The sequence below is a fragment of the Lathamus discolor genome, chromosome 1 (genome assembly GCF_037157495.1).
Source record: "Lathamus discolor isolate bLatDis1 chromosome 1, bLatDis1.hap1, whole genome shotgun sequence".
NCBI classification, from domain to species: Eukaryota; Metazoa; Chordata; class Aves; order Psittaciformes; family Psittacidae; genus Lathamus; species Lathamus discolor.
In genome coordinates, this window is record NC_088884.1 from 105,222,039 (window position 1) to 105,243,831 (window position 21,793).

Genomic DNA, 21,793 nt, shown 5'->3' on the forward strand with positions numbered 1-21,793 from the left:
GGCCCAAAAAATTTATTCACCAATAAATTACAATTACATGAACAAGTAACCACAAGCTAAGGTAGCATTTAGATTGAAGCACCCTTCAGTATAACTTTCAATGTCCACATTTTTCCTCCAACAAAGAAAAATAACTCACAGCTCAGGGCAAAGTTGCCTTGCGTATGTTCCACGATGTTATGGCAAGCAGGCCATAAGCTGCTAGTTACCATACTGAAGGTTTGGGGCTGGTATTTCAGTGCAATTATTTTTACTGTAGCACAGGAAATAACTGGAGACAGAAACTGATGTCCAGTTAAGATACCCAGAAAGTATTCTGAGTTGCAGAGCAGCATATTTTTTGATTTCCATGGTACCCACACTATCAGATGCCAAAACCAGGACTAGGTAAGGAACAATCCCACAGTCACTCTTTATTGGTTCACTTTTTTTCATGTTGTACAAAGCCCAAAAGTTAGCAAGTAAAGAAAGAATTTGTGAAATTTCAGACCAAGTCAAGCTTAGAAGAATACTGACCAATGTGGAATAGTTGATGTCCATAAAGTCCAGCCTCTTCATGCTGGCAGAAAAGTTAAAGTATGTTTTCTTCATTCTTACATAAAATATTTTTTCTTTTAATTAAGAATGAAAAAATCCTAACCCCCCTAAACTTCCTATGGGGATGGCAGGAATATTAAACGTATGAGTTAAGGATTCTTGTTGGTCAACATGGAGGAAATCCTCAAGTCACTCCATTTGCTAGACTCAGGAGGAAGGTCCACTGAAAGTCAGTTAAGGAATCTGTGTGATTATGGCAGTTTAAGGATTTTCAAAGTCCTTATACAAGAAGGCTGTTGTTCAGTTCCCTCCCTTCTGGCCAAACAAGCCCCATTTCCTCTGCTTCTCCTCAAAAGGCATAACCATCTTGGTGACCCTTCTTTATTCAACTTCCTCAGATTGATCTCCCAACTCCCCTATACATACACCTTTTTTTTTATTGTATACTATATTTGGAATATGGTCTAAAAATGCTGAGCAGAGGGGATTAATCACTTCCCTCTCTCTGCTGGCTTTGCTCCAGACTGCTGTCAAACCTTCCTTGCTGCTAGGTCTGCTGCTGGCTCACATCCACTTTACTGTCTCACAGGGTACCCAGGTTCCTTCTGCAGAGCTGTTTCCCTGGGGTTATTCCGTTTTAGCTATAGGACTTGGCCATCCTCCTCCAATTTCTCTTATGAACATACAGTCTGAGCTTCCCTTCAACAGCCCATGAGATCTCTTGGCTTTAAACACAAGAGGTTTTGCCTCTTTCCAAACAAAATTTATCAGTATAAGATAGGATATTCCACTTATATGATGTGCAACTCATGCCCACTGGCAGTACAATTGGTATAAATTAGGTTTGTCCTACTGGCTATACTTTCTTCTGTCTATGCTAACATTCTTTAATCATTCATGTGCATACTGGAGCTTACACTTGCAGAGGAAAGACTAAGTTCTCAAACCTACCAGACTGCTCTGAAACTCCTATTAGTAATGACACTGCAGTCAAAACAAATCAGTTCATAGTAATATATTTTTTGGTATGCTGCCTTCCCTCTCTCCACCCACCCACCCCCCCCCCCTTAATTTTGTTATCATATCTGACAGATAACAAATAAAAGCAGAATAAAAGGGTTTTGCACAGGTGTGGGAAAAAACTGTTCTTGTATTTACATAAACACAAAATGTATTGAAAACATGGCAATCATAAATCGCTGATGCAATCATAAAGCATTAAGATGGCTGTAACTAGTGTCAAACAGTATTTTTCAAGACAAGTAGAAAGTAACAAGTGATTCTCACATAAAAGCTGACATATATTAATGGATATGGCAAACTTGGTTCTGTGTTGTACCAGCATATCACAAGTACTGAATGAAGAAAATCTTAAAAAAAACCCCAAACCTGTATCTGAGGAAAAATAAAATCTGGTATGATGGAGAGTTTCAAAGGGAAAAAAAAAAAAACAAGTAATCCAAATTGGAGCCTATAATTTACCAGATCTTGTCCCATAAGTGTAAACATTGCATTGTTTCTACTACTGACTGCAATAAAGTACATTGTAAATTAATGGTCTTCTATTGAAACACTTAAAATACACATAGCTAGCAATGCCTAAAGGAGAGACAGAATAACTATGGCACTTGCCTCAGATTTGACAGGTTGGATTCAGATCCTACACAATCTTCAGAACACAGCTGCATCAAGTCTGGTTCCATATATACTTCATGGCTGTAAGGGTACGTGTATGAGCCCCCATCCTCACATGTCAGATAAAGCGTCAGGGACTTGGCTCCTCATCTAGACAAGTGGTGATAATACCATGATAATACCATACCACACTCAGCTTTGGGAAGCTCATAGCCAGTGTAAAAATGTTGACAGCCATGTAGCAACCTGGAGTTAAAACTTAATCTCATGGAAAATCACCACATAAATGTGTAGTGCTTCTGAAGTCACCATTTACTACACTCTGAATCCTCCATTTGTTTGGCATTGGAATTCATCTCAGGCAGGCTTGGTTTGGCTTTAAAGTCTATGCTCAACTTCTCCAAAGGAAGCATTTCCTCCAGCTAGCACACGCACAACACTGCACCAGGCAGCACTTGGCCCTGAAAGGAATCAGTCATGATAAGCTTCCATAAATATTGACTTGAAGTTATAGACTTGCTGATGCCTTATGGAAAAAATACTCTGGTGCCAGGGGCAGAAGTGGTGGAAACATGACAACTTTGCTTCCACACCATGTTGTCATAACTTTTACCTTGTCTTTCTGGCGTTTGCTGGGCTTTTCACTGTTTTGGAATAAAAGCCATGATCACTGCCCTGCAAGGTGCACCTTCTCCCACTGTCCCTTTCTAATGCTTTTACCCCCTCTTACTAGAGTTACTGCAGATCAAGAGTTTACAGAGAGTAAGATGTTGGCTATTACAAAACAAAGGCAATGCTGTGAAGAACTGTGGTTACAAACATACAGCTACTTTAGCGACTGGCAGAAGCAGACGAGTGAACACCATTAGCTGTACCTGCTAACTATTAGCATCTCCTTTACAGACAAGCAAAAACAGTCCAAGTTATGGAGACTACAGTATAATCAAAACCAGAGATAATTTCACAAGTAAATTTCCACTACAGTAACTAAACAATAACACCTCTGTGAAAGAAATAAAAGAGAGCCCTCATAACTCATGTTATAATCCAAACCCAAGTTCTCCTAAATCTCAGCATCTCCAAAATCTGGAAATGCAGAGATGCACAAGTGCTGACCTGTGGTTTGGTTTATCCTTGAGATAAGGTGCCAGAGGGGAAGCAAACAAACAAAACCAACAGGAAACCTTGAGATTCACGATGGCAGCAGCTTGGCTTCCTGAAAGCTGGCAGCAGGAAAATGTACAGAATTCCAGCACTGACCGGTCATTAGATTAAATCAGCAGAACTGCTTTTTCAGAGAGGCCCTTGTAGGTCTTTAAAGCTATATCCAATTAAGCCAAGATCATGCATAACATCAAAGAGGAAAATCACATGCTAGTAAAGGGCATGCCGAGCGGTTATTCATTAACTAGAACATTCCTGTGGCAGAAGTTTTGTAAACATTTTGAGAAACCAGGTTTCCAAGCCTAACATAAATATAAAGCTTATGAAAGACACTACAGTGCTATACCCAAATTCTGTGTTTGTCTGCTCAAGAGTTGAGAAAACCTTGTGGTAATTTCAGTGTTCACAGTTAGAGTGTGGTTTTTAAATCTAAGAATGCTATTAGTCAATGATTTCCTTAGCTGCTGAGCACAGGCAGGGGTCACACTGCAAGTCTATTGACTCCACACTTCTGATTAAGAATAAAGGAGAAGGATTTAGGTAGTTGTCTCCTTGCCCTATAATGAACAGCTTGAAAATACTAGAAAATGCTCTAGCTCTACCACAGCACACGCATTCAGTGAGCCAGGTTTGTGCTTTTCCAAGCCACCTCTCAGCAATTCAGATGACAGCATAATTTTCAGAGAGCATAAAGCACAGACCGCTGATGCTTTCAACAGAGGGCCCACGCCTGTACGTGTACTCTCTCCATGTGCAGCCCTTCCAAAACAAGTTCTGAGTTATAGGCTATACTGATCAGAAAGGGTCAGTTAAGGTGAAAGGAACTGATCTCAGCTTAGGATCTGGATGGGAACTTCTATTCTCTCTCAATTCTACATCAGTAATTTATTGACAGTGAAAATAACAGATCAGGTGAATGGCTTTCAACAGCAGGGCTGAGAACAAAGATCCTGGAATAACACAGAGAAGTGGCTGTCATAGCCACAGAATTCTTAATATAGGGGGTTTAATTATTATTTCTTCTCAGCTTTCTCCAGTGTTCCCCAGCACTAAGTGCTCTTCTGAGCAGATCAAAGGCAGGGAGTATATTCTTATTCTTTACAGGATTTTGTAACATCCAGGAGAGGAAAAATCCCACCAAAATTAGCAGAGGCAGAATTTTGTTCCCTGACTCATTCTCTTTCCTTCAAGCCTTCTCCTACCCCACAGTCAGTATGATGCCAAGCAGGAAATAAGATAAACTCCTGCCCTCCTAACACTGGCGGTTACTGCCTAGAAAAGACAAACCTGAAGTAAGAGCAGAACTAGCTACAGGCTGGAAAGGAAGAGAGGCAATTTTAAAAAACATCACGGGGAACTTACCACAGGCAATCACATCAGGGCCTGCATCATTTCTTCGGCTGTGACCAATGCTACCTCCACCACCAAAACTCTGCCCACCCAAATTCAACATGCTGTTCAATGTTCTCACCACTGCATGCCAGCAAAGTTACCCTCAGCTACTGCTTTCTCCGCTTACCCTGCTTGTGCTCTCAGGAGGTTACTCTGGTGTTATTTCAACAGAGGGCATCTTCTCCAAATTGGATTTTAAAGATGCTTGGGTCTGTCTCTGTTCAGATGCTGCCACTGAGCACTGACTGACATGACCTCCAAACAGATGTGACATTTAATTTTTTGATGCTTATCACAGTGCAGTTTTGATCTGGATTTCCAGGAAGGGTTCTACACCTTGTATTATTGGTGAAGATGATGATGTATCTCTGCCTAAACACACAGTGTCATGATTGCCTTATAGTTCTTCCAAAGACAGTGGTTTTCCCTGCTGATTTTATTTTCTGCATCATGTTGCACAGCTGAGAACTAACTGATTTGCCTTATGCAAGTATGAGCTAGGTTTGCAGAATGCTAGTTTTGGGGGTTTTATACTTAGGTAGACAATCTACAAGTAAGAATTCATCCAATTAATAAGACAACTGTAGTTAGCTTAATTTGTCTTTACAACCATAGTAAAAGCTTGACTGAAAGACCAATAAATGTTCATATTTCTGTTGTCTTCAGTGGGACATGGACCTAGTTAAACATGCACACCCGGCATTCTGCAGCTCTGATTTAGGGGCCTTGTGACCATGCTCTTGACAGAAATCATGTATGAGACAGCAACTGGAACAATATGTAGGGTAAAGCAAATTAACAGCATGGCCTCCATCACTCTGCCCTCTGCCTCAAGTGTTGCAGCTTCACTTGGGCTTTTACACATGAAGAGTTTCTGTGTCAGAACATACGGGGACAGAATCAACAGCTGCAGCTTCCTGGAACTAAGGCTGCAGTCAGGCACAAAAGCAGCTGTCTGCAAAATTATCAGTTAATCCTTTATTCAACTTCCAAATATTTCCCAAAGAGTTAAGTGTATAAACAGGGTACAGACAGCTCTAATTCACACCGACACCTTGAAATGCACTAGGATACTTCAAACAGACACATCCACATCCTCCTGGCCAGTCTTCCAGATTGACTGAACTCCAGCAGCCAAGGGAAATGCCAGCCTCAAGGGGGAAGGAAGGGATACAGGGGGCAAAAGGCTTTCAAGGCTCTCAGCTGCAGGCAACAGCTGATCTCTGCTGTAGTTCTGCAGCAAGTCCCTCACTGTGATTCTCGTTTCAAGGCATTGCCCTTGACTGCCTGCACAGACAACCCCAAAAAGCAATGACACCAGCACACCACTACTGAGTCTTGTGAGCAAAGAGCTGCATGGTCTTGCAAAAGGACAAACAGCAGCATGGAGGAACAGTTTAGGGAAGAGGAGGAGATGAAGATGATCGTATTTTGAAAGAACTGTGTAAGAGCATTTCTCACTTTTCAGAATAACATGAAAATTTAACCCTTTAATATTGGATTTCTCTGTCCAGCATAGTTTTTAAGGCAGCACCAATATTACCTTCTTCCCTCGCGCAAAATTTTTGTCCTCATCATAGAGATAATTTCTCCCCACCCATCCCAAGCACAGTGGCAGCTTATCATCACTTATCAACTCTCTTAGACATGTGTTTCCAGCTGACATATTTTGAAAGCTAGCATCCTCTCTGCCCTTCTCCCCCCAGTACTGCCATGCTCTACTTCAACAGGAGCATGTGCAATGCAGAAGAAAACTGGCTTTAAACATCTGTATGCAGCAGGTGGAAAGCGCAAGCTTCAGGGGAGCAGGATGAAGTGGCAATGCAGCATTTGCAACAGGACAGTGCACTGTAGGGCTACACTTCATCAGAAATCTCTGAATCCAAGGACTTGGTCTTCAGCACAGATGCTGCATTTATCATGTTGCTTCATGTTGCTTCGCTCCCTCTCTTCTCCCCCTCCTCCCACACAGACAAAATGCAAGCCCAAACTCTTTTCCCTGATGTTCTGCCAAACCACAGCTCTGATTCCCCCACTGCTCTCACTGATTTTTGCTCAGAGGCTCTGTGATAATCTTGTCTCAAGCCACCTTATTCAGGCATCCCATTCATGGGCTATTAGGTAGAGGAGACATATCAGCTGGCTAGCTATAAACAAATGAACAAAGAAGTAAATAAATCATTCATGGAATGTTGGCATCTGCATTGTTTAATGCCTTTTGTTTCGGTACTCTCATCTGCACCACAGTCCCCTCGACTCCTCAGAAACCATGGCTTCACTAGCAAGCAAGAACACAGCGACAGAATGAACCTACCTTTACGGAAACTAAAACATCGCTTAATTCTCCTATAAGTAGTTTTAGGAATAAAAGGAGCTGCTGCTAAGGCACCTGGGCTGCGGACTCCAGCATTTCTGTCTTCAGGCATCATACAGGCCAGAGCCCACACGTCCCTCCAAAGCTTTCTTTTACCAGCTGCATCCAGACAAAACACCACGGCTGCTCATTGTTACTGACTGCTGAGAGTTTTTACAATAGTGTATTTTCCTCTGGAGCTAGGAGATTTGTGGTCTTCTAGATCTTGGGTAGAGCTTGAAGTGATTTTAATGTTCTCTTCCCTGCTTCAATTTTGCTTTGGGGAACAATTTCCTTCCGTTTCTCTATTTCCTTTCATTTCTTTTATTTCCTGCGGCGAGACAACTGTCTATTATGCAACGGCACAACAAAAGAGTTTCAGCAAAAAGATGTATCTTCCATTCAAACAGAAGTGCCTGCACAGACGGAGAGGGAGAAAGACCTCTTCCTTCCAGCTGGAACAGGGGGTTGAGTGGCAGAGACTCCAGTTCCACAAGAAAAGGTCAGTGCTTTGCAGTGTGCAAGGGGAAAGAGAACAATACCAAAAAGGCCACGGAAGAATCCTCAGGGATACAATACTCCTTGCTGGCTCCCTTTATCACTGCAATTGAGAAGCAAAACCAACAGTCCCTCCGCCCGAAAGACTTTCTGTCCATAACAGATTCAAATGGCCTTTTATATACCCAGCTCCCTGTATGATGTTCTCATGGGCTCTCGCTTGTTTTATTGCCTTCGAACTACCAGAGGCTCTCACGGGAGAGGTGCGTCAGATGCGGCAGCAGTGCATCTCTGCCGGCAGGATGCTGGGGAGCTGCTGAGGAATACTTGCCTCCCGGGGGGATGGCTCTGCTGCCGCGCTCCCTCCCGGTCCCACGCCTGGCGATGGCAGCCGGGGCCGCTGCCGCCTGCGCCAGCCCCGCTCCTGCCGCAGGTGCAGGGAAACGAGAATCCGCCGCAGGGCAGGTTTGCCTGCTCCTCCGGGAGACCTGGAGGTGACTTCAGGCGGCTGCCGTCTGCGGCAGCCTGAGAAGCGAGCAGGCTGTGCCCGGCTCCTGCGGGAGGTGCCAGACCTTACACTACTACCCTGCTACAGTGCTCATGCTCCTTCTCCTCCCTCCCCCTTAGTTGCAAGCTCTGCCATTCAAGCTCAGGCCTTCCCTCCTGTAAAAAAATTGCCTTTTTAATCTAATCAGGAAGGGAATTTCATCTGCAAACAGGCACTGCTTGCCCTGGCTCATTTACATTTCAATTTCCATCCAGAATCTTTTCCACACTCACCTTATTCTTTTGGTGCAAACTCCCAACCTGTTTCTGATCCCCTTAGTAGACTCCCACCTGCCCCCCTACTGCGTTCTCTTTCTAGCACAGGTTAACAAATAACAGTTTAGCGATACGGTTAATCATTTACAGTGCTCCCTGGTCTGGTACCAGGAGTCCTTTCCCACTGCCAGACAAACTCCAAGTACCAGTGGCTCACCAAGGCTCAGGCATACCCACTGCATGTGCACACACATACACAGAGCTTGCTTACAATGCCTACAAGAATCAGAAAATTCAAATGTTACTCAAAGTGGCTCTTGACTTGTATGACACCAGGCTACTGTGTTTCACCATCTAGTACTGAAATGTAGGAAGCCGACATAAAACGTATGTTTTGACCAATCAGCTGTTCAAAATAATTTGTGTTGCAAGTACTTGTAGTCACATGATGATGACCGGTCAGTAACAACTTTTCTACATCTTGTTTATAGCTAATGTAATAGATAAAAAGATTTTTAACTTCAGGGGCTACAGCTTGCGAAGTCAGGCTCTTGGACAACTTAAGCCAGAAGTGCCCTTCTTTAGAAGGGCCAGACTGTCACAGCAGCTGTAGCAACATCCATGTAGCAAGGGATAATAAAAGTATGAGTGTGTTCAGTGACACATAATTACAGAACACTTAGCAGGGCTTATTAAAATTGGTTAAAATAACTCAGACTATCAAGTTAAGTAACAGTTAATAAAATAGGGGACATACCAGAAACACAGTTCTTAATGGTGACACATCCCATGATACTGCTTTTGTCTCGTTATCACAGTCAAACCTTCTCAGTGAACACTAAACCTAAAATCATGTTCTATCCATTCTCATGTTTTCCAAGGAGTTAACTATTTGTTTCCCAATACAAATAACCCAAGTCAGTGTATTTGTCCAAGAAATCCAATAGGAAGAACAAAAAAACCCCTCATGCTTAGAAGTGTTTTAACTGCAATGAATTTAAACAGTAATTCAAGAATTGCACCCATCTCTTATTTTATGCAAATCGGCAGGCCAAAGTCTTCAGTGAGGTGCTTCCCTCATTAATCGGGATTAAACACTCCTACAACAATGATGGTGTCCTGAGAATTTTCATGGTGGCTGGAAGGATTCCCAGCTGTAACCAGAAATAGCTCTTGCCCTATAAAAGCAAATGAGAGGCTGGTGAGGAAAGCATAGGGTCAGGACTCGGGAGATTTGGTTTCTATTTGTAGCTCTGGGCTAGAAACAGAGTTTCACCTAATCTCAGCTCCCTGCCTGTAAAATGTAGACACTTCTCCACTGCAGAAGAACTGCAAGTCTGCCTTTCCTCATTATTTGCCACAGGAAGATACTGTGGTGCTAGAAGCCAAGTACAAAAAATCAAGGATAGTCTCTGAAAAATCTAGTTCTATTATGCCCCCAAATTTATTGTTGCTTCAATAGCTTATGTTGCTACTAGACTGAAGTAAGAGAACACTGAGGAGCTCATCATGAGGCTTGCTTTACAAAGAGAAAGTTGGGGATGAGTAACCTTTGTGCTATGTAAACAAGCACATTCCTTATCCAGCCTAGTAGCAGAAGGCTCTACCTGCCCTCTCCCAAACCAACTCCCTGTAGAATCTTCCACTTTTTAAGACAAACCTTTCACTTTGTGGCTTTTGGGTTTTGCTTGGTTGGTTTTTTAAGCATCCTCCTGTAAGATCTACACACCCAGATCCAGGACTGTGCCAGCTGATTTATGTGTAGGGCCAGATCCCAGTGAGATGACTGCTTAATGCCATCTTTCCAGGGCACATTTCCCCAGGAGGAGCCACAGAGAAGACGTGCTTGAAGAGGTGTCAGGCAAGCCCTAGCTGATCAATTAGCTCAGCACAACCCACCAGTGAGGCCGAAGCCTTCTCCTAAGGACTGTGTGACCTGAACAAAGCACAAGGGAAGATGGGTAACTTACAAGAAAAGTTTAGTTTAGAACACTAGTTTCCTTCAGCCCCACCATTTGCAGTAAGCAATCACAGTTTTCAATGATAACTGCACTTCTTAGTCATGAAACAGCACAGACAGCCCTGCCTGACTTACTTTTCCAGCAACCCGCAGACAAGACCGAACTGTCTGATGCAAAATGGGTCCTCTATCACAGCAGAAAAACATTTCTGTCCTCAAACTTGGATATTTTAGAGCTCTAGGAACAGACTGACTAACGTATTAACATTTTGTGCAAACGTATCAATCATACTCACATTATAATAATACAGACATTATCACCAGAAAAATAATGTTGATAACAATTTTCAGCCCATTCAATTTAAGAGGGCTTTTTAAAAAGACAACTAGACATCTGACACAAACTTTGGTCCAGTACTACTGAAATTATTAAGTATGCCAATCACAGGAAAAAGAATCTGAGGTTTATACTGGAGTGCATAGCTTAATTTAATGCTGCCCCTTGCAAGAGAAGCGCTGACAGCGTCTTGTAACAGGCACTGATGGAGCCCACGGACAGTATTTTAGCTAGTGACCAAAGGAATTATCCCACCTCTCCCTGTGGGAAAGCTGATCTCATAGAAGAGCAATCTTGTGTGAAAATTCCCCCTTGCCTTGGTAATGCACTATCATGTGCTAGCCTCATCAAGGGAAGTGATTTCAGACAGTTTAAAGCATTTTAATTGAGCCCTCTGCACGGGAACATGCCTGATACCTGCACTGCAAGTGAAAACAAAGGGTTTACTCCACTTTTTCTGAAAGAACTAGACCTTTCTCCTCCACCTCAAAACTCTGGCTGTAATGGAAAGACGGCAGAACCCTTATGTGTCTTTGTGTCATCAGGGAGCCTTGCATGTTCCCTCACTGACTCACCTCCTCCAAATGGTGCCCATATAACCCTGCGAATGGATTTCACCCAATCCTCCATGTCATTCTGTGTGCTTGCCATAAGAAGGTACGTTTCATGATTAGCTGTCATCCGCTCTCGGTCTCCTCCTGCAAGAGAAGATAATTGCACTTAGAAACCCTTTTGCTTTCCTGCCCAGCCAAGTTCCTGCCAGACTGACTGCTGAAAGCGGTAATAGCGGCTCCATAGCAAGCAGACACGGATACTATGCAGTGGAGTGTTTATCATCAGACATGGCACGAAAAGAAGGTCCTGTAAGTACATTCCCCATCAGACAGCAAGAAGCTGTCATGCTTCCAAAAGGAAATGAGAGGATAAATGTCATCGGTAAACAAAAACAGCCCCATGCTCTTCCAAGAACCACAGGGGCCTGCACTGATCTGTAACTTGATATACACACTGGAAATTTTGCATCAGTTATTGTACCCTGACTGGGAGAATAAACACAGAGAGAGATAACTGCACTTTGAACAAGTGGGGATGACTCCATTTTTATCTTCAGGAACACAATGTGTCACATTCATGGCAATGATATTTGATACATCCAAGTGTTACTGTGAATCTCTAAGGAGAAGGCACCCAACTCTAGCAGCTGACATGGTACAACTCACTGTCTTGGAGGGCTCTAATAGGGATTAGATTAAGAGGGAACACACTGCTCTATTATCCTTTATTTAAAGGATGGGCCAAGACTAAAAAGGTCAAAACCTTTTGCTTGCCACAGCTCCAGGTTTTCACACTTGCAGTACTGCTACACCTCCATGCTAATGGATATGATGTCAGTGCAAGAGCACATGGGGATTCAAACCACCTTTCCAGTGCTGCGGAAGGAGCAAACCCTTCCAGAAAGATAGTGCCAGACATTTTGAAGCCCTTTCACTGAGCCGAGGGCATGCATGCGTATATACCCCACACACAAACGTGATGACTTATTAATCCTGCGAGTTCTGTGTTCATTTCTTTCCAGCTTCTTCCATCCTATTATTGCTTCTAGTCATATCTAAAGCAACTGTCTCTGTTCATTACAGCTGGAATACTACTTCTGGGAGGTCTTCTGAAGAGTGTCATGCCCAATGCTTGGCTCTGCAACAGACAGGTTTCTAAAGAGAAATTTCTTAAGGGCTAGAAAATACAACCACAACTTTCTAGCACAACCATTCTGAATTAACCTACTTGTATAGCGCACACTTCACAGAATTAGGACACACAACTGTAAAAAGAACCTAACTGAAATTTTGCAAACAAAATAGCCAGATTTTCCCAGACATGGGCGGATTCTACTTAAGACTTGTTCTTAAGGTTTACATCGCTACTCAAAACTTAAATTTGAACTTGGACGTAAAGACAGACTTGCTTTCTACAGTCAAAATGCAGCCACTTCGGTGCAATGTTCCACCATTTTTACCTTTCAAGAAGTGGAGGATGTGGCTATGGGGAGTGGGAAGCACTAGCATCCCAAATAGGAGTACTCCACATCAACCCTGCCACTGGCAATATATGGAAGACAGACACAGATGGATTTACACTGTCTTTTAGTGTCTCATCAGTATGCCCTCAGACTTCTAGGCTTAAATCATCAGTGATTAGCATTAATATAAAAGTTGGGTAATCAAAATTTCTGTTTTGTTCTTAAACAAGGACTTTCATTGGGAAAAAAGAAAAGAGAATAAGGACATGCATCTTGGTCTCTGATATTCTAGTATCCTTTACCACTTGCAGAGATTATTTGTGTTTAGGATTAAAAAGTCTAAATACAAATGCTGTAAAAATGAAAGTTGATGAAGGAAATGCAGGTGGGTTTTTTCCAGAGAAATCGATTAAATATGCCACTTAATGTGCAGTTCATTTACTATATAGGAGAAAACTTAAGAACACAAAGTGCAGTGGGAGAGTCACGAATTCTATTGTAATTATTGGTGGTTTACTTGTGAAAAAAATACTAATTGGAGTCCTGATTAGGAACTACAAATTACACAGTCTTCTTATACATTCAAACATAGAAGAGCATGCCTGCTCCATTGCACATGGAGATAGCACTTAGTTCTACATCAAGCTACAATTGGAAGATTTATGCAAAACACAGATGGGTACATTTCTGAGTTGCAATTTGTAGAGAATAGCAGTTGCACAAAGATCAGCTCTTCGACCTTACGGGCTGGTATAATGATGAGGATTTGGGTGATACAGGGATATGTGAGAGAAGAGGGAAGCGTTGTTTAGTATATATATGCAGAACCATGATGATGGACAGTAGTAGCTAGAAGTGAAATCCAGATGATACAGCAAAGAGAAATATTTGAAAGAGAAGCTAAAAACTTTGAAAATAAAGTGAAAATAGGGTGCAGTAGAAACAAATCAAAGGACTCCTCAGGCAAGATTTTCAGAAATTAATATCTGAATATTAGCTCTAAATCTTTTTGTAAGTAATATGGCTTGATTATTTTTGTGAGGTGATGAGCAGGCAGGAGTTCCTTTCTGAATACTATCTGAATACCATATGGAGGTGCATTTAGTGTATTCACCTGAAACATTAGAAAGCTAAAATTTTACCATTTAGCATTTTCTTGAAAAATAAAAAATAAAGGAGACAAACGTGAAGCATCCAGGCAGGAGGATGTTTCTAAAGGAAACACAGTGGTTATGCTGTAATGCCGGTCTGCCTTTCACCATCTTTCAGTTTCCAAGCTGAGAGTAAGCGTTTCTGAAACTGTGGCTAAGACAAATGTACAAGGGAGTAGAGAACTGTTTCACTTCCAAATTGGCCCCATTTTTTTTTTTTTTTTTTTTGGAATGTGAATATTCTTTTGAGGTTGGACATGACATTCTCAGCTTGGAAAAATCAGACTAATCCTAGTTTTTGATGTCCCTTCTGGGAGAAAATTCTCTTTTAAACAGTTGGTATGAATTTAATCCTTTTGCATTCCATTCTCAAGAATGCTGGAACGATTGTTTGTAAGAAAACCAAGATGCTGTTAAAAGGATGAGCAAATATTTCATTCAGAGTTCAGACTGAGTACATCCATGGAATCATAGAAAGGTTTGGGTTGGAAGGGACCTTAAACATCATCTAGTTCCAACCCTGCTGCCATGGGCAGAGACACCTTCCACTAGACCAGGTTGCTCAAAGCCCCATCTAACCTGGCCTTGAACACTGCCAGGGATGGGGCAGCCACAAATTTGAGCAACCTGTGCCAGTGCCTCAGCACCCTCACAGTAAAGAATTTCTTCCTAACATCTAATATGAATCTACCCTCTTTCAGCTTAAAGTCATTCCCCCTTGTCCTGTCCCTACATGTCCTTGTAAAAAGTCCTTCTCCAGATTTCCTGTAGGCCCCATTTAGGTACTGGAAAGCTGCTAAAAGACCTCCCAAAAGCCCTCTCTTCTCCAGGCTGAATAAGCCCGACTCTCTCAGACTGTGTTCACAGGAGAGGTGCTCCAGCCCTATAATCATGTTTGTGGCCTCCCCTGGACGTGCTCTAGCAGGTCCCTGTCCCTAGTATGCGTTAGGGACCCCAGAGCTGAACAGAATACTGCAGGTGGGGTCTCACAAGAGCAGAATAGAGGGGAAGAAACACATCTGTTGACCTGCTGGTCACACTCCTTTTGATGCAGCCCAGCACATGGTTGGTTTCTGGGCTGCAAGCGTGCATTGAAGCCAGCTCATGTTGAGCTGCTCATCAACCAGCACCCCCAAGTCCTTCTCACTCAGGGCTGCTCTGAATCCATTCTCCACCCTCCCTTTATCTGAGCTTGGGATTGCCCAACCCAGGTGCAGGACCTTGCACTTGGCCTTGTTGAACTACATTGAGATACACAGAAGCCCCCAGTTCATTATTTCCACTTACACTACATAGTTGCATTATTCCTAAAGCCTCGATGACAGGTAATAGGCTGGGTTGAGCAAGTTATACAAATTACATTTTCAATTATATTATCCAGGACTGTCCCATAACATCCTCTATTCTTGTTGGCTCAATACTCTTCTGTCATCTGTAACAACACAGATATGGCCAGAAGACACACTTGTATCACCTGCATGTTTTAAGTGACTTATACTACCACCAGTGAGAAACCTCAGCTTTGAAATACAGAGTTCTCAAACTCACCATTGTTTTACTACCAAACGATATCAGGTGCTCCATTTAATTGTCTCTCTTCATAAAGAACTAACACAGTTTCCTCAAGAGGGGAATTAAGTAACTGTAAACAAGTCAGTAATTAAGGTATTTCTTTTTAAATGCTTCAGCACAAATATAATTTTCTGCTGCGATCCAAGCCATGCTTTTGCATTTATAATCTTGAACCACAGTTTTCCACACTAAGGGTGCCTTGTCTTTTGGGCATATTAGCTTTTCAACATAAAGACTGCAGCCTAATTTAAGTGCTAAAAGGCAAAGGACTGCTAACACAAGTACATTCCCTGGTGGGCATCATGCTCCACCACAATTTCCCCACTTGAAAAAAGCCTGGAAGACAGCAGGGCTGTTGTAATGTAGCTTTGAACCAGCTCCTGTTTGGATACCTGAAATCAGGCTCAGGAAATGTATTCCTTACATGTAACACAATGAACACTCTTGCACAGGTAACTTCTTTCTGGGCTGCAGGTCTACAACTGTCTTCAAGAGTGAGTTTAGCATCTTGCACAATAAAAGCAATTTTCTGCATTGCACAGCTACCGAGTATTTCTCCTAACATAACAATTATGGCTTAAATACTGAAGCAAAAACTGTAATGCTTGCTCACCAGCAGTTACAGTTATGTTAAAAGAAGTTATTAATGAGGAAAAGAGAGATGTGAATTCAAATCATCCCTTGTCCAATATAAGAGCTCTGATTTTTTGTCAGAGCACAATCTTTTCAGGCATGTCTCATTCTTCCTCTCCCCCACTTCTTCCGATCTTCCTTTATTCCTAGTTTGAACTTCCATTTCTCTTCAAATGGATTTCACAGGGACCCACCTCGTCCTCACGTACAAATCCAAATAGTACCTATTTCATATAGTCTGTTACTCCTCAACTTCCCCATCATTCAGATGCTGGTGTCAGCACAGTTAACTTCTCTATTTTCCCCTCTCCAGTGCCATTCCCCCTTGAAAAAAATCTCATCTCCTTGCTCAGGACACACCACCTAAAACATTTTGTTCACAGATTGCATTAATAGGCAATCAAGCTGTGTGGACCCATCAGAGTTCTACGATTCACCAGTCCCTGAGCAGCAGCACACATTGGTGCCTTCCGAGTTAATCAGTAATATGTGGAAGCTAGGGGAATTCTTCTTTTGCACTGCTGTTGATAGTTTTCAGCTTTACAGAATTTTTCAGTGTTGTAAGCATTGTTATGATATAAAATGCAGCCTGAACTGTCATGTTTGCTAGTCTATTGCTGTGATTTTCAGCCATTTTCTGAGTTGCTGATAACGCTGATTCCACTTTCTTATTATGCTGAAGTTCTGTGAAAATATACACAACAGCAAAAAAAGTATTCTTCTACATTTTTTTTCAGCCATACTAACTGAGATGAAATCACCTTCTTCTACCTGTATAGTGAAGATTGGCAATGAACTTACAGAAGCAGATGGATTGGGGAACATGAAGAAGATATGAGAAATATCAATAAAAAAAAAAAAAAAAACAGAGGAAAAAAATTACTTGTGATGCTCAAATCTTTTCTTTCTACTATATTTTATTTCTACTATCTTCACATCAGGCTACATCATTTGTAGATCTGGATTGCAATAACCAAGAGAGAAGAGAATGGTTGGAGCCAGGACTCAGCTCTGGCACAGCATTTTATGCCGCCACTGACTACACATGGTTGTATCTGATGATATGTCTACAGGATGGGTGATTTTTAAGGACGAATGCAGAAGACAGGCAGAACGGACATTAATCAACCAGATGTCCAATGTCCTCAGCACTGAGGAGCTCCACTGAGAAGACCTCTTGACTTGAATAGTAAGGATTCACTAGTAATTGAAACCTTTCCTAAACACTGTTTTGTGTATTCATTAGAAATGGGGGGCAGCAGAACTACAGAAACTGCTCCATATTTAACTACTTCATCAGTTTGCCATCTAATTTTTTTAATATTGCTGCAGTGTCTACAGATGATTTCTCAAATTTAACAGTTCTTACTTACCTTCTGAAATTACTATTTTACTTGCTTCTTCCAATAATAGTTAAAATCTGTGGAAAATATTACTTGCCAAGAGGGAATCAATATAATTACATAGTTGGCAAGAAAAGTGAGGATCACAATGTCAAACATTAGCAATGATACAAGACTTAGTAGATGACTTCACTGTTACCTGTCGTAACTGATTCTAAGAGAAAAGCATAAATACAAATTATTATAGCAAACTTATTTTCTCTGTTCTGAGTGACACACCTTAAAGATAAATTTCTGTTCTGTCATTTGACAGTAAGAACCTTCTTTGAAGTGTCTCAAGTTGGACACACAAAATGTTACTTGAAATTGGATGATCTCTATTTTAGAGGAAGTCTCTGTGGACATATATCCATCTTTACTTCTAAAGAGAGAGAGAAAAAAGCCCCATGCATTCGCTGATCTAGATATAGTCAACAATATAGAAAGATGCTTCAGAAGTAATTGACTGCGAGGACCCAGTTCTGGGGAAAAAGCAAGATCCTGGAGCTGTTTTTGCTGGAAAGACAGCTGCCCTGTGCTCCCAAATGCCTTCTTTGCTTTTCAGCCTCACATTAAATTTCATTGAAGTGCAAAGACTCAGCTTGCAATGGATTACTTCAAAAGGTCAGTTCCACAGCACATATTTGTATGTCATTTGACCTACAGGAAATTAAAACTTTTGATGATTTTAGGTAAGGAAGGATCAATACCTGAAGTCCTCAAACACAAATTAGCACAGGGACTGGGAGAACTTAGCTATACACATTGGTACACGAACTTCAGGCTGCAAAGCCTGCATACTAAGATGCCAGACCTAGATTGTCCTCAGACTGTAACAGCATTCAAAGCACGTGCTCACTTCAGCTCTCAGCATCTACTCATTAAGCTCTCAGATGCTGATGAATATGGAGTATCCTGAGCCTTCAGCAGGTACAAATAATGATGCTCTTTTACCAGTCTAAACATGCTCTTGTGTGCACAACACAAGGGGGAAAGAATTAACTCAGTACAAAACCAAAGTTGAACTGCTAAATTCTTGTGATACTCCTTTAGAAGGAGGCCAGCCAAAAAGAGCAGCTTTGATCAGGAGATAACCATCCAGTATCCCGGACAGTGAATTGTGGCTAAGCCATAACTTGAGCCAGTCTTTGAAATTCTGTCTCATACAGTGGCCTATGGTCATTCCTGCATACAGACAAGCAGACAGTGCTATTTATTAATTCTTATGCAACAAAACTGATCTGCTAAACACAGAAAATGTTGTCTGTCTTCTAATTTTACAGACAATTATTTTGTAAACAGACAGAAAAGTTGCCATGTTTCCAACAGATTCCAAGAAAAGCAGTTTCCCGTCTCCAGAAGAAACTGACCATACTCTCCCCACTTCTGGACACGGTATTTTCCAGTCTGCACTGAATTATACCCAAACATAGAAATGCTTCATTTCCCAAGAGAGCAACCAGTTATTTAAGCTGCTATCTGACTTCAAATTTGATCACAGATAAAAATAATAGCTCTTTGTGGCATAGATACATCACCAAAAGGATGCAAATATTCTAACTGAGCAAGTATATATTATGCGTACACATAATTTCATTATAATATCACTTGTTTAATAACACAAAGTCATTTTAGCAATTTAGAAAATAAATCAAGAATAAGTTACTCAATAAAACGTGGGCTAATTGGCTTATGCAGAAGACAATTACATCATACAGAGTTAAGTTTCAGTGGAAGATGACCTTGCTTATCTCAAGTAGCAGGAGATTTTAATCATCAGTTCAGGACATTTGTTACACAGCTCATGGGAGATCAATCATCTCCAGGAACACTGTGCCATTCTGGGTTATCAGTTCAATATTAACTCAAGACAGAAACGTGCCACTTAATGAATTAACATCTCAACTCTCCAGTCCTTTAAATGTCTCTGAAATGTCTAATTCAAGAGGCAGCTTTCCTCAAGAAAGAGCTACCAAACACCAGTTACCTGCAGAGCACAGACAGTGTACAGCTCTGTAAATTTCCATGCCTTGAACAGAGCAGAATGAACAGAAACCTCATTTCAATTTTGTTTTTTGTTATATGTATGCCACAGACACATGTTGATAATACAGTCCACATTTCTCCTTCTCATTCATGATCAGGGCCTGAAGGAGCTGGCGAATGGAGTTGCTAAGCCACTGGCCATCATATTTGAAAAATCATGGCAGTCAGGTGAAGTTTCCAATGACTGGAAAAAGGGAAATATAACCCCCATTTTCAAGAAGGGGAAAATGGATGACGCAGGGAATTACAGGCCAGTCAGTCTCACCTCTGTGCCTGGCAAAATCTTGGCGCAGATTCTACTGGAAAGCATGCTAAGGCACATGAAAAACAACAAGGTGCTTGGTGACAGCCAGCATGGCTTCACTAAGGGGAAATCCTGCCTGACCAATTTGGTGGCATCCTATGATGGGGTTACGGAACTGAGGGACAGGGGTAGAGCAGTTGATGTCATCTACCCGGACTTGTGCAAAGCGTTTGACACTGTCCCACAAGACATCCTTGGACAGACATCAATTTGATAGGTGGACCACTCAGTGGATAAAGAACTGGCTGCATGGCTGCACGCAGAGTTGTTGTCAATGGCTCAATGTCCAGCTGGAGACCAGTAACGAGTGGTGTCCCTCAGGGATCAGTGTTGGGACTGGTCTTGTTCAACATCTTTGTCGGTGACATGGACAGTGGGATTGAGTGCGCCCGCAGCAAGTTTGCCGATGACACCAAGCTGTGTGGTTCGGCTGATACACTGGAGGGAAGGGATGCCATCCAGAGGGACCTCGACACGCTTGTGAGGTGGGCTGATGCCAACCTTATGAATTTCAGCCAAGCCAAGTGCAAGGTCCTACACCTGGGCCAGAGGAATCCCAGGCACAGATACAGGCTGTGCAGAGAAGAGATTCAGAGCAGCCCTGCGGAGAAGGACTTGAGGGTGCTGGTCGATGAGAAAATAAACATGAGCCTGCTTCAGTGTGCGCTCGCAGCCCAGAAAGCCAACCGTATCCTGGGCTGCATCAAAAGGAGCGTGACCAGCAGGTCGAAGGAGGTGATCCTGCCCCTCTACTCTGCTCTTGTGAGACCTCACCTGGAGTATTGTGTGCAGTTCTGGTGTCCTCAACGTAAAAAGGACATGGAAATGCTGGAACAAGTCCAGAGGAGGGCCACGAGGATGATCAGGGGACTGGAAGCACCTCCCGTATGAAGACAGGCTGAGAAAGTTGGGGCTGTTCAGCCTGGAGAAGAGAAGGCTGCGTGGAGACCTCATAGCAGCCTTCCAGTATCTGAAGCGGGCCTATAAGGATGCTGGGGAGGGACTCTTCATTAGGGACTGTAGTGATAGGACAAGGGGTAACAGGTTAAAACTTGAACAGGGGAAGTTTAGATTGGATATAAGGAAGAAGTTCTTTACTGTAAGGGTGGTGAGGCAGTGGAATGGGTTGCCCAAGGAAGCTGTGAATGCTCCATCCCTGGCGGGGTTCAAGGCCAGGTTGGATGAAGCCTTGTGTGGGATGGTTTAGTGTGAGGTGTCCCTGCCCACGGCAGGGGGGTTGGAACTAGATGATCTTTAGGTCCTTTCCAACACTAACTATTCTGTGATTCTAACAATCCCAGAGTGCACTTACTTCTGATTTGCCTAGGTCTATACTTCCACCTTGACAGTTGAAGCCTATATACCAAAGGATGACTTTTTTAGCCAAAGATCACTTAGGTCTCATTTCTGGCAGTGTAGACTAACAGAAAGTACTTGCAAGGAGAAACCCAGGGTATTTTGAAGTATTGCTTTTTATGAAATAATAACTCTGTTCATGGTACAGAAAAATTGTAAAATGGAAAATATACATACATTCATAGATAGTTCTTGTACAAAGAAAAGAGTGTCTTGTGTCCATTTGCCATTTCTTTGAAACACTGGAGGAGGACCACTGATGAGATGAGACTCCTGCCAGACACAGCCCTATCTCTGACACATAAAGATGGCCCCTTTGGCCCTCTACGCTCACACTCAAGTCAACTTCCCACAAAGAAGAAATCCACAGAAGCCCTGACAATAACAAACTCAAAAACTGTTTGCCAGCAGCATGCACAACATGCTCATCATGGAAATGCTCATCATGGAAATGCTCATCACGGATTCACTCCATCTTAGGAGAAGAGCCAGGAATTCTTCACTTCCAAAAAATTAAACAACACTTAAGGAATGATGCCATCTATATGAGTAAGGAAACAGCAGACATCAGTGCCCTCCATCAGTCAGATGTGGCAAGCAGGGATAGTATTATTCATCAACTCCAACAGTAGCTGTTTGGAAATTAAAGGAAGATTGTTCATTGTCTCTTCTCACTCACAAGTGCTTCAGTGAG

General features: G+C 42.2%; 1 protein-coding gene across 12 annotated transcripts in view; it reads right to left on the reverse strand.

Moving 5' to 3' along the window:
* The window catches only part of ARHGAP24 (Rho GTPase activating protein 24), a 218,446-nt gene that overhangs the window by 21,788 nt on the left and 174,865 nt on the right, over positions 1–21,793 (reverse strand). For 6 of the 12 annotated variants that reach the window (XM_065689068.1, XM_065689057.1, XM_065689088.1 and 3 more), the window contains one exon: positions 11,214–11,336. The exons of 1 other annotated variant lie outside the window; for it this stretch is intronic. In XM_065689068.1, coding sequence (XP_065545140.1) covers positions 11,214–11,336 — 123 coding nt within the window. Of the gene's footprint in view, positions 1–4,698; positions 4,762–7,042; positions 8,141–8,359; positions 8,444–11,213; positions 11,337–21,793 lie in introns of those variants that run through there. 5 more of the 12 variants (XM_065689096.1, XM_065689111.1, XM_065689095.1 and 2 more) reach the window with 5 other exon arrangements.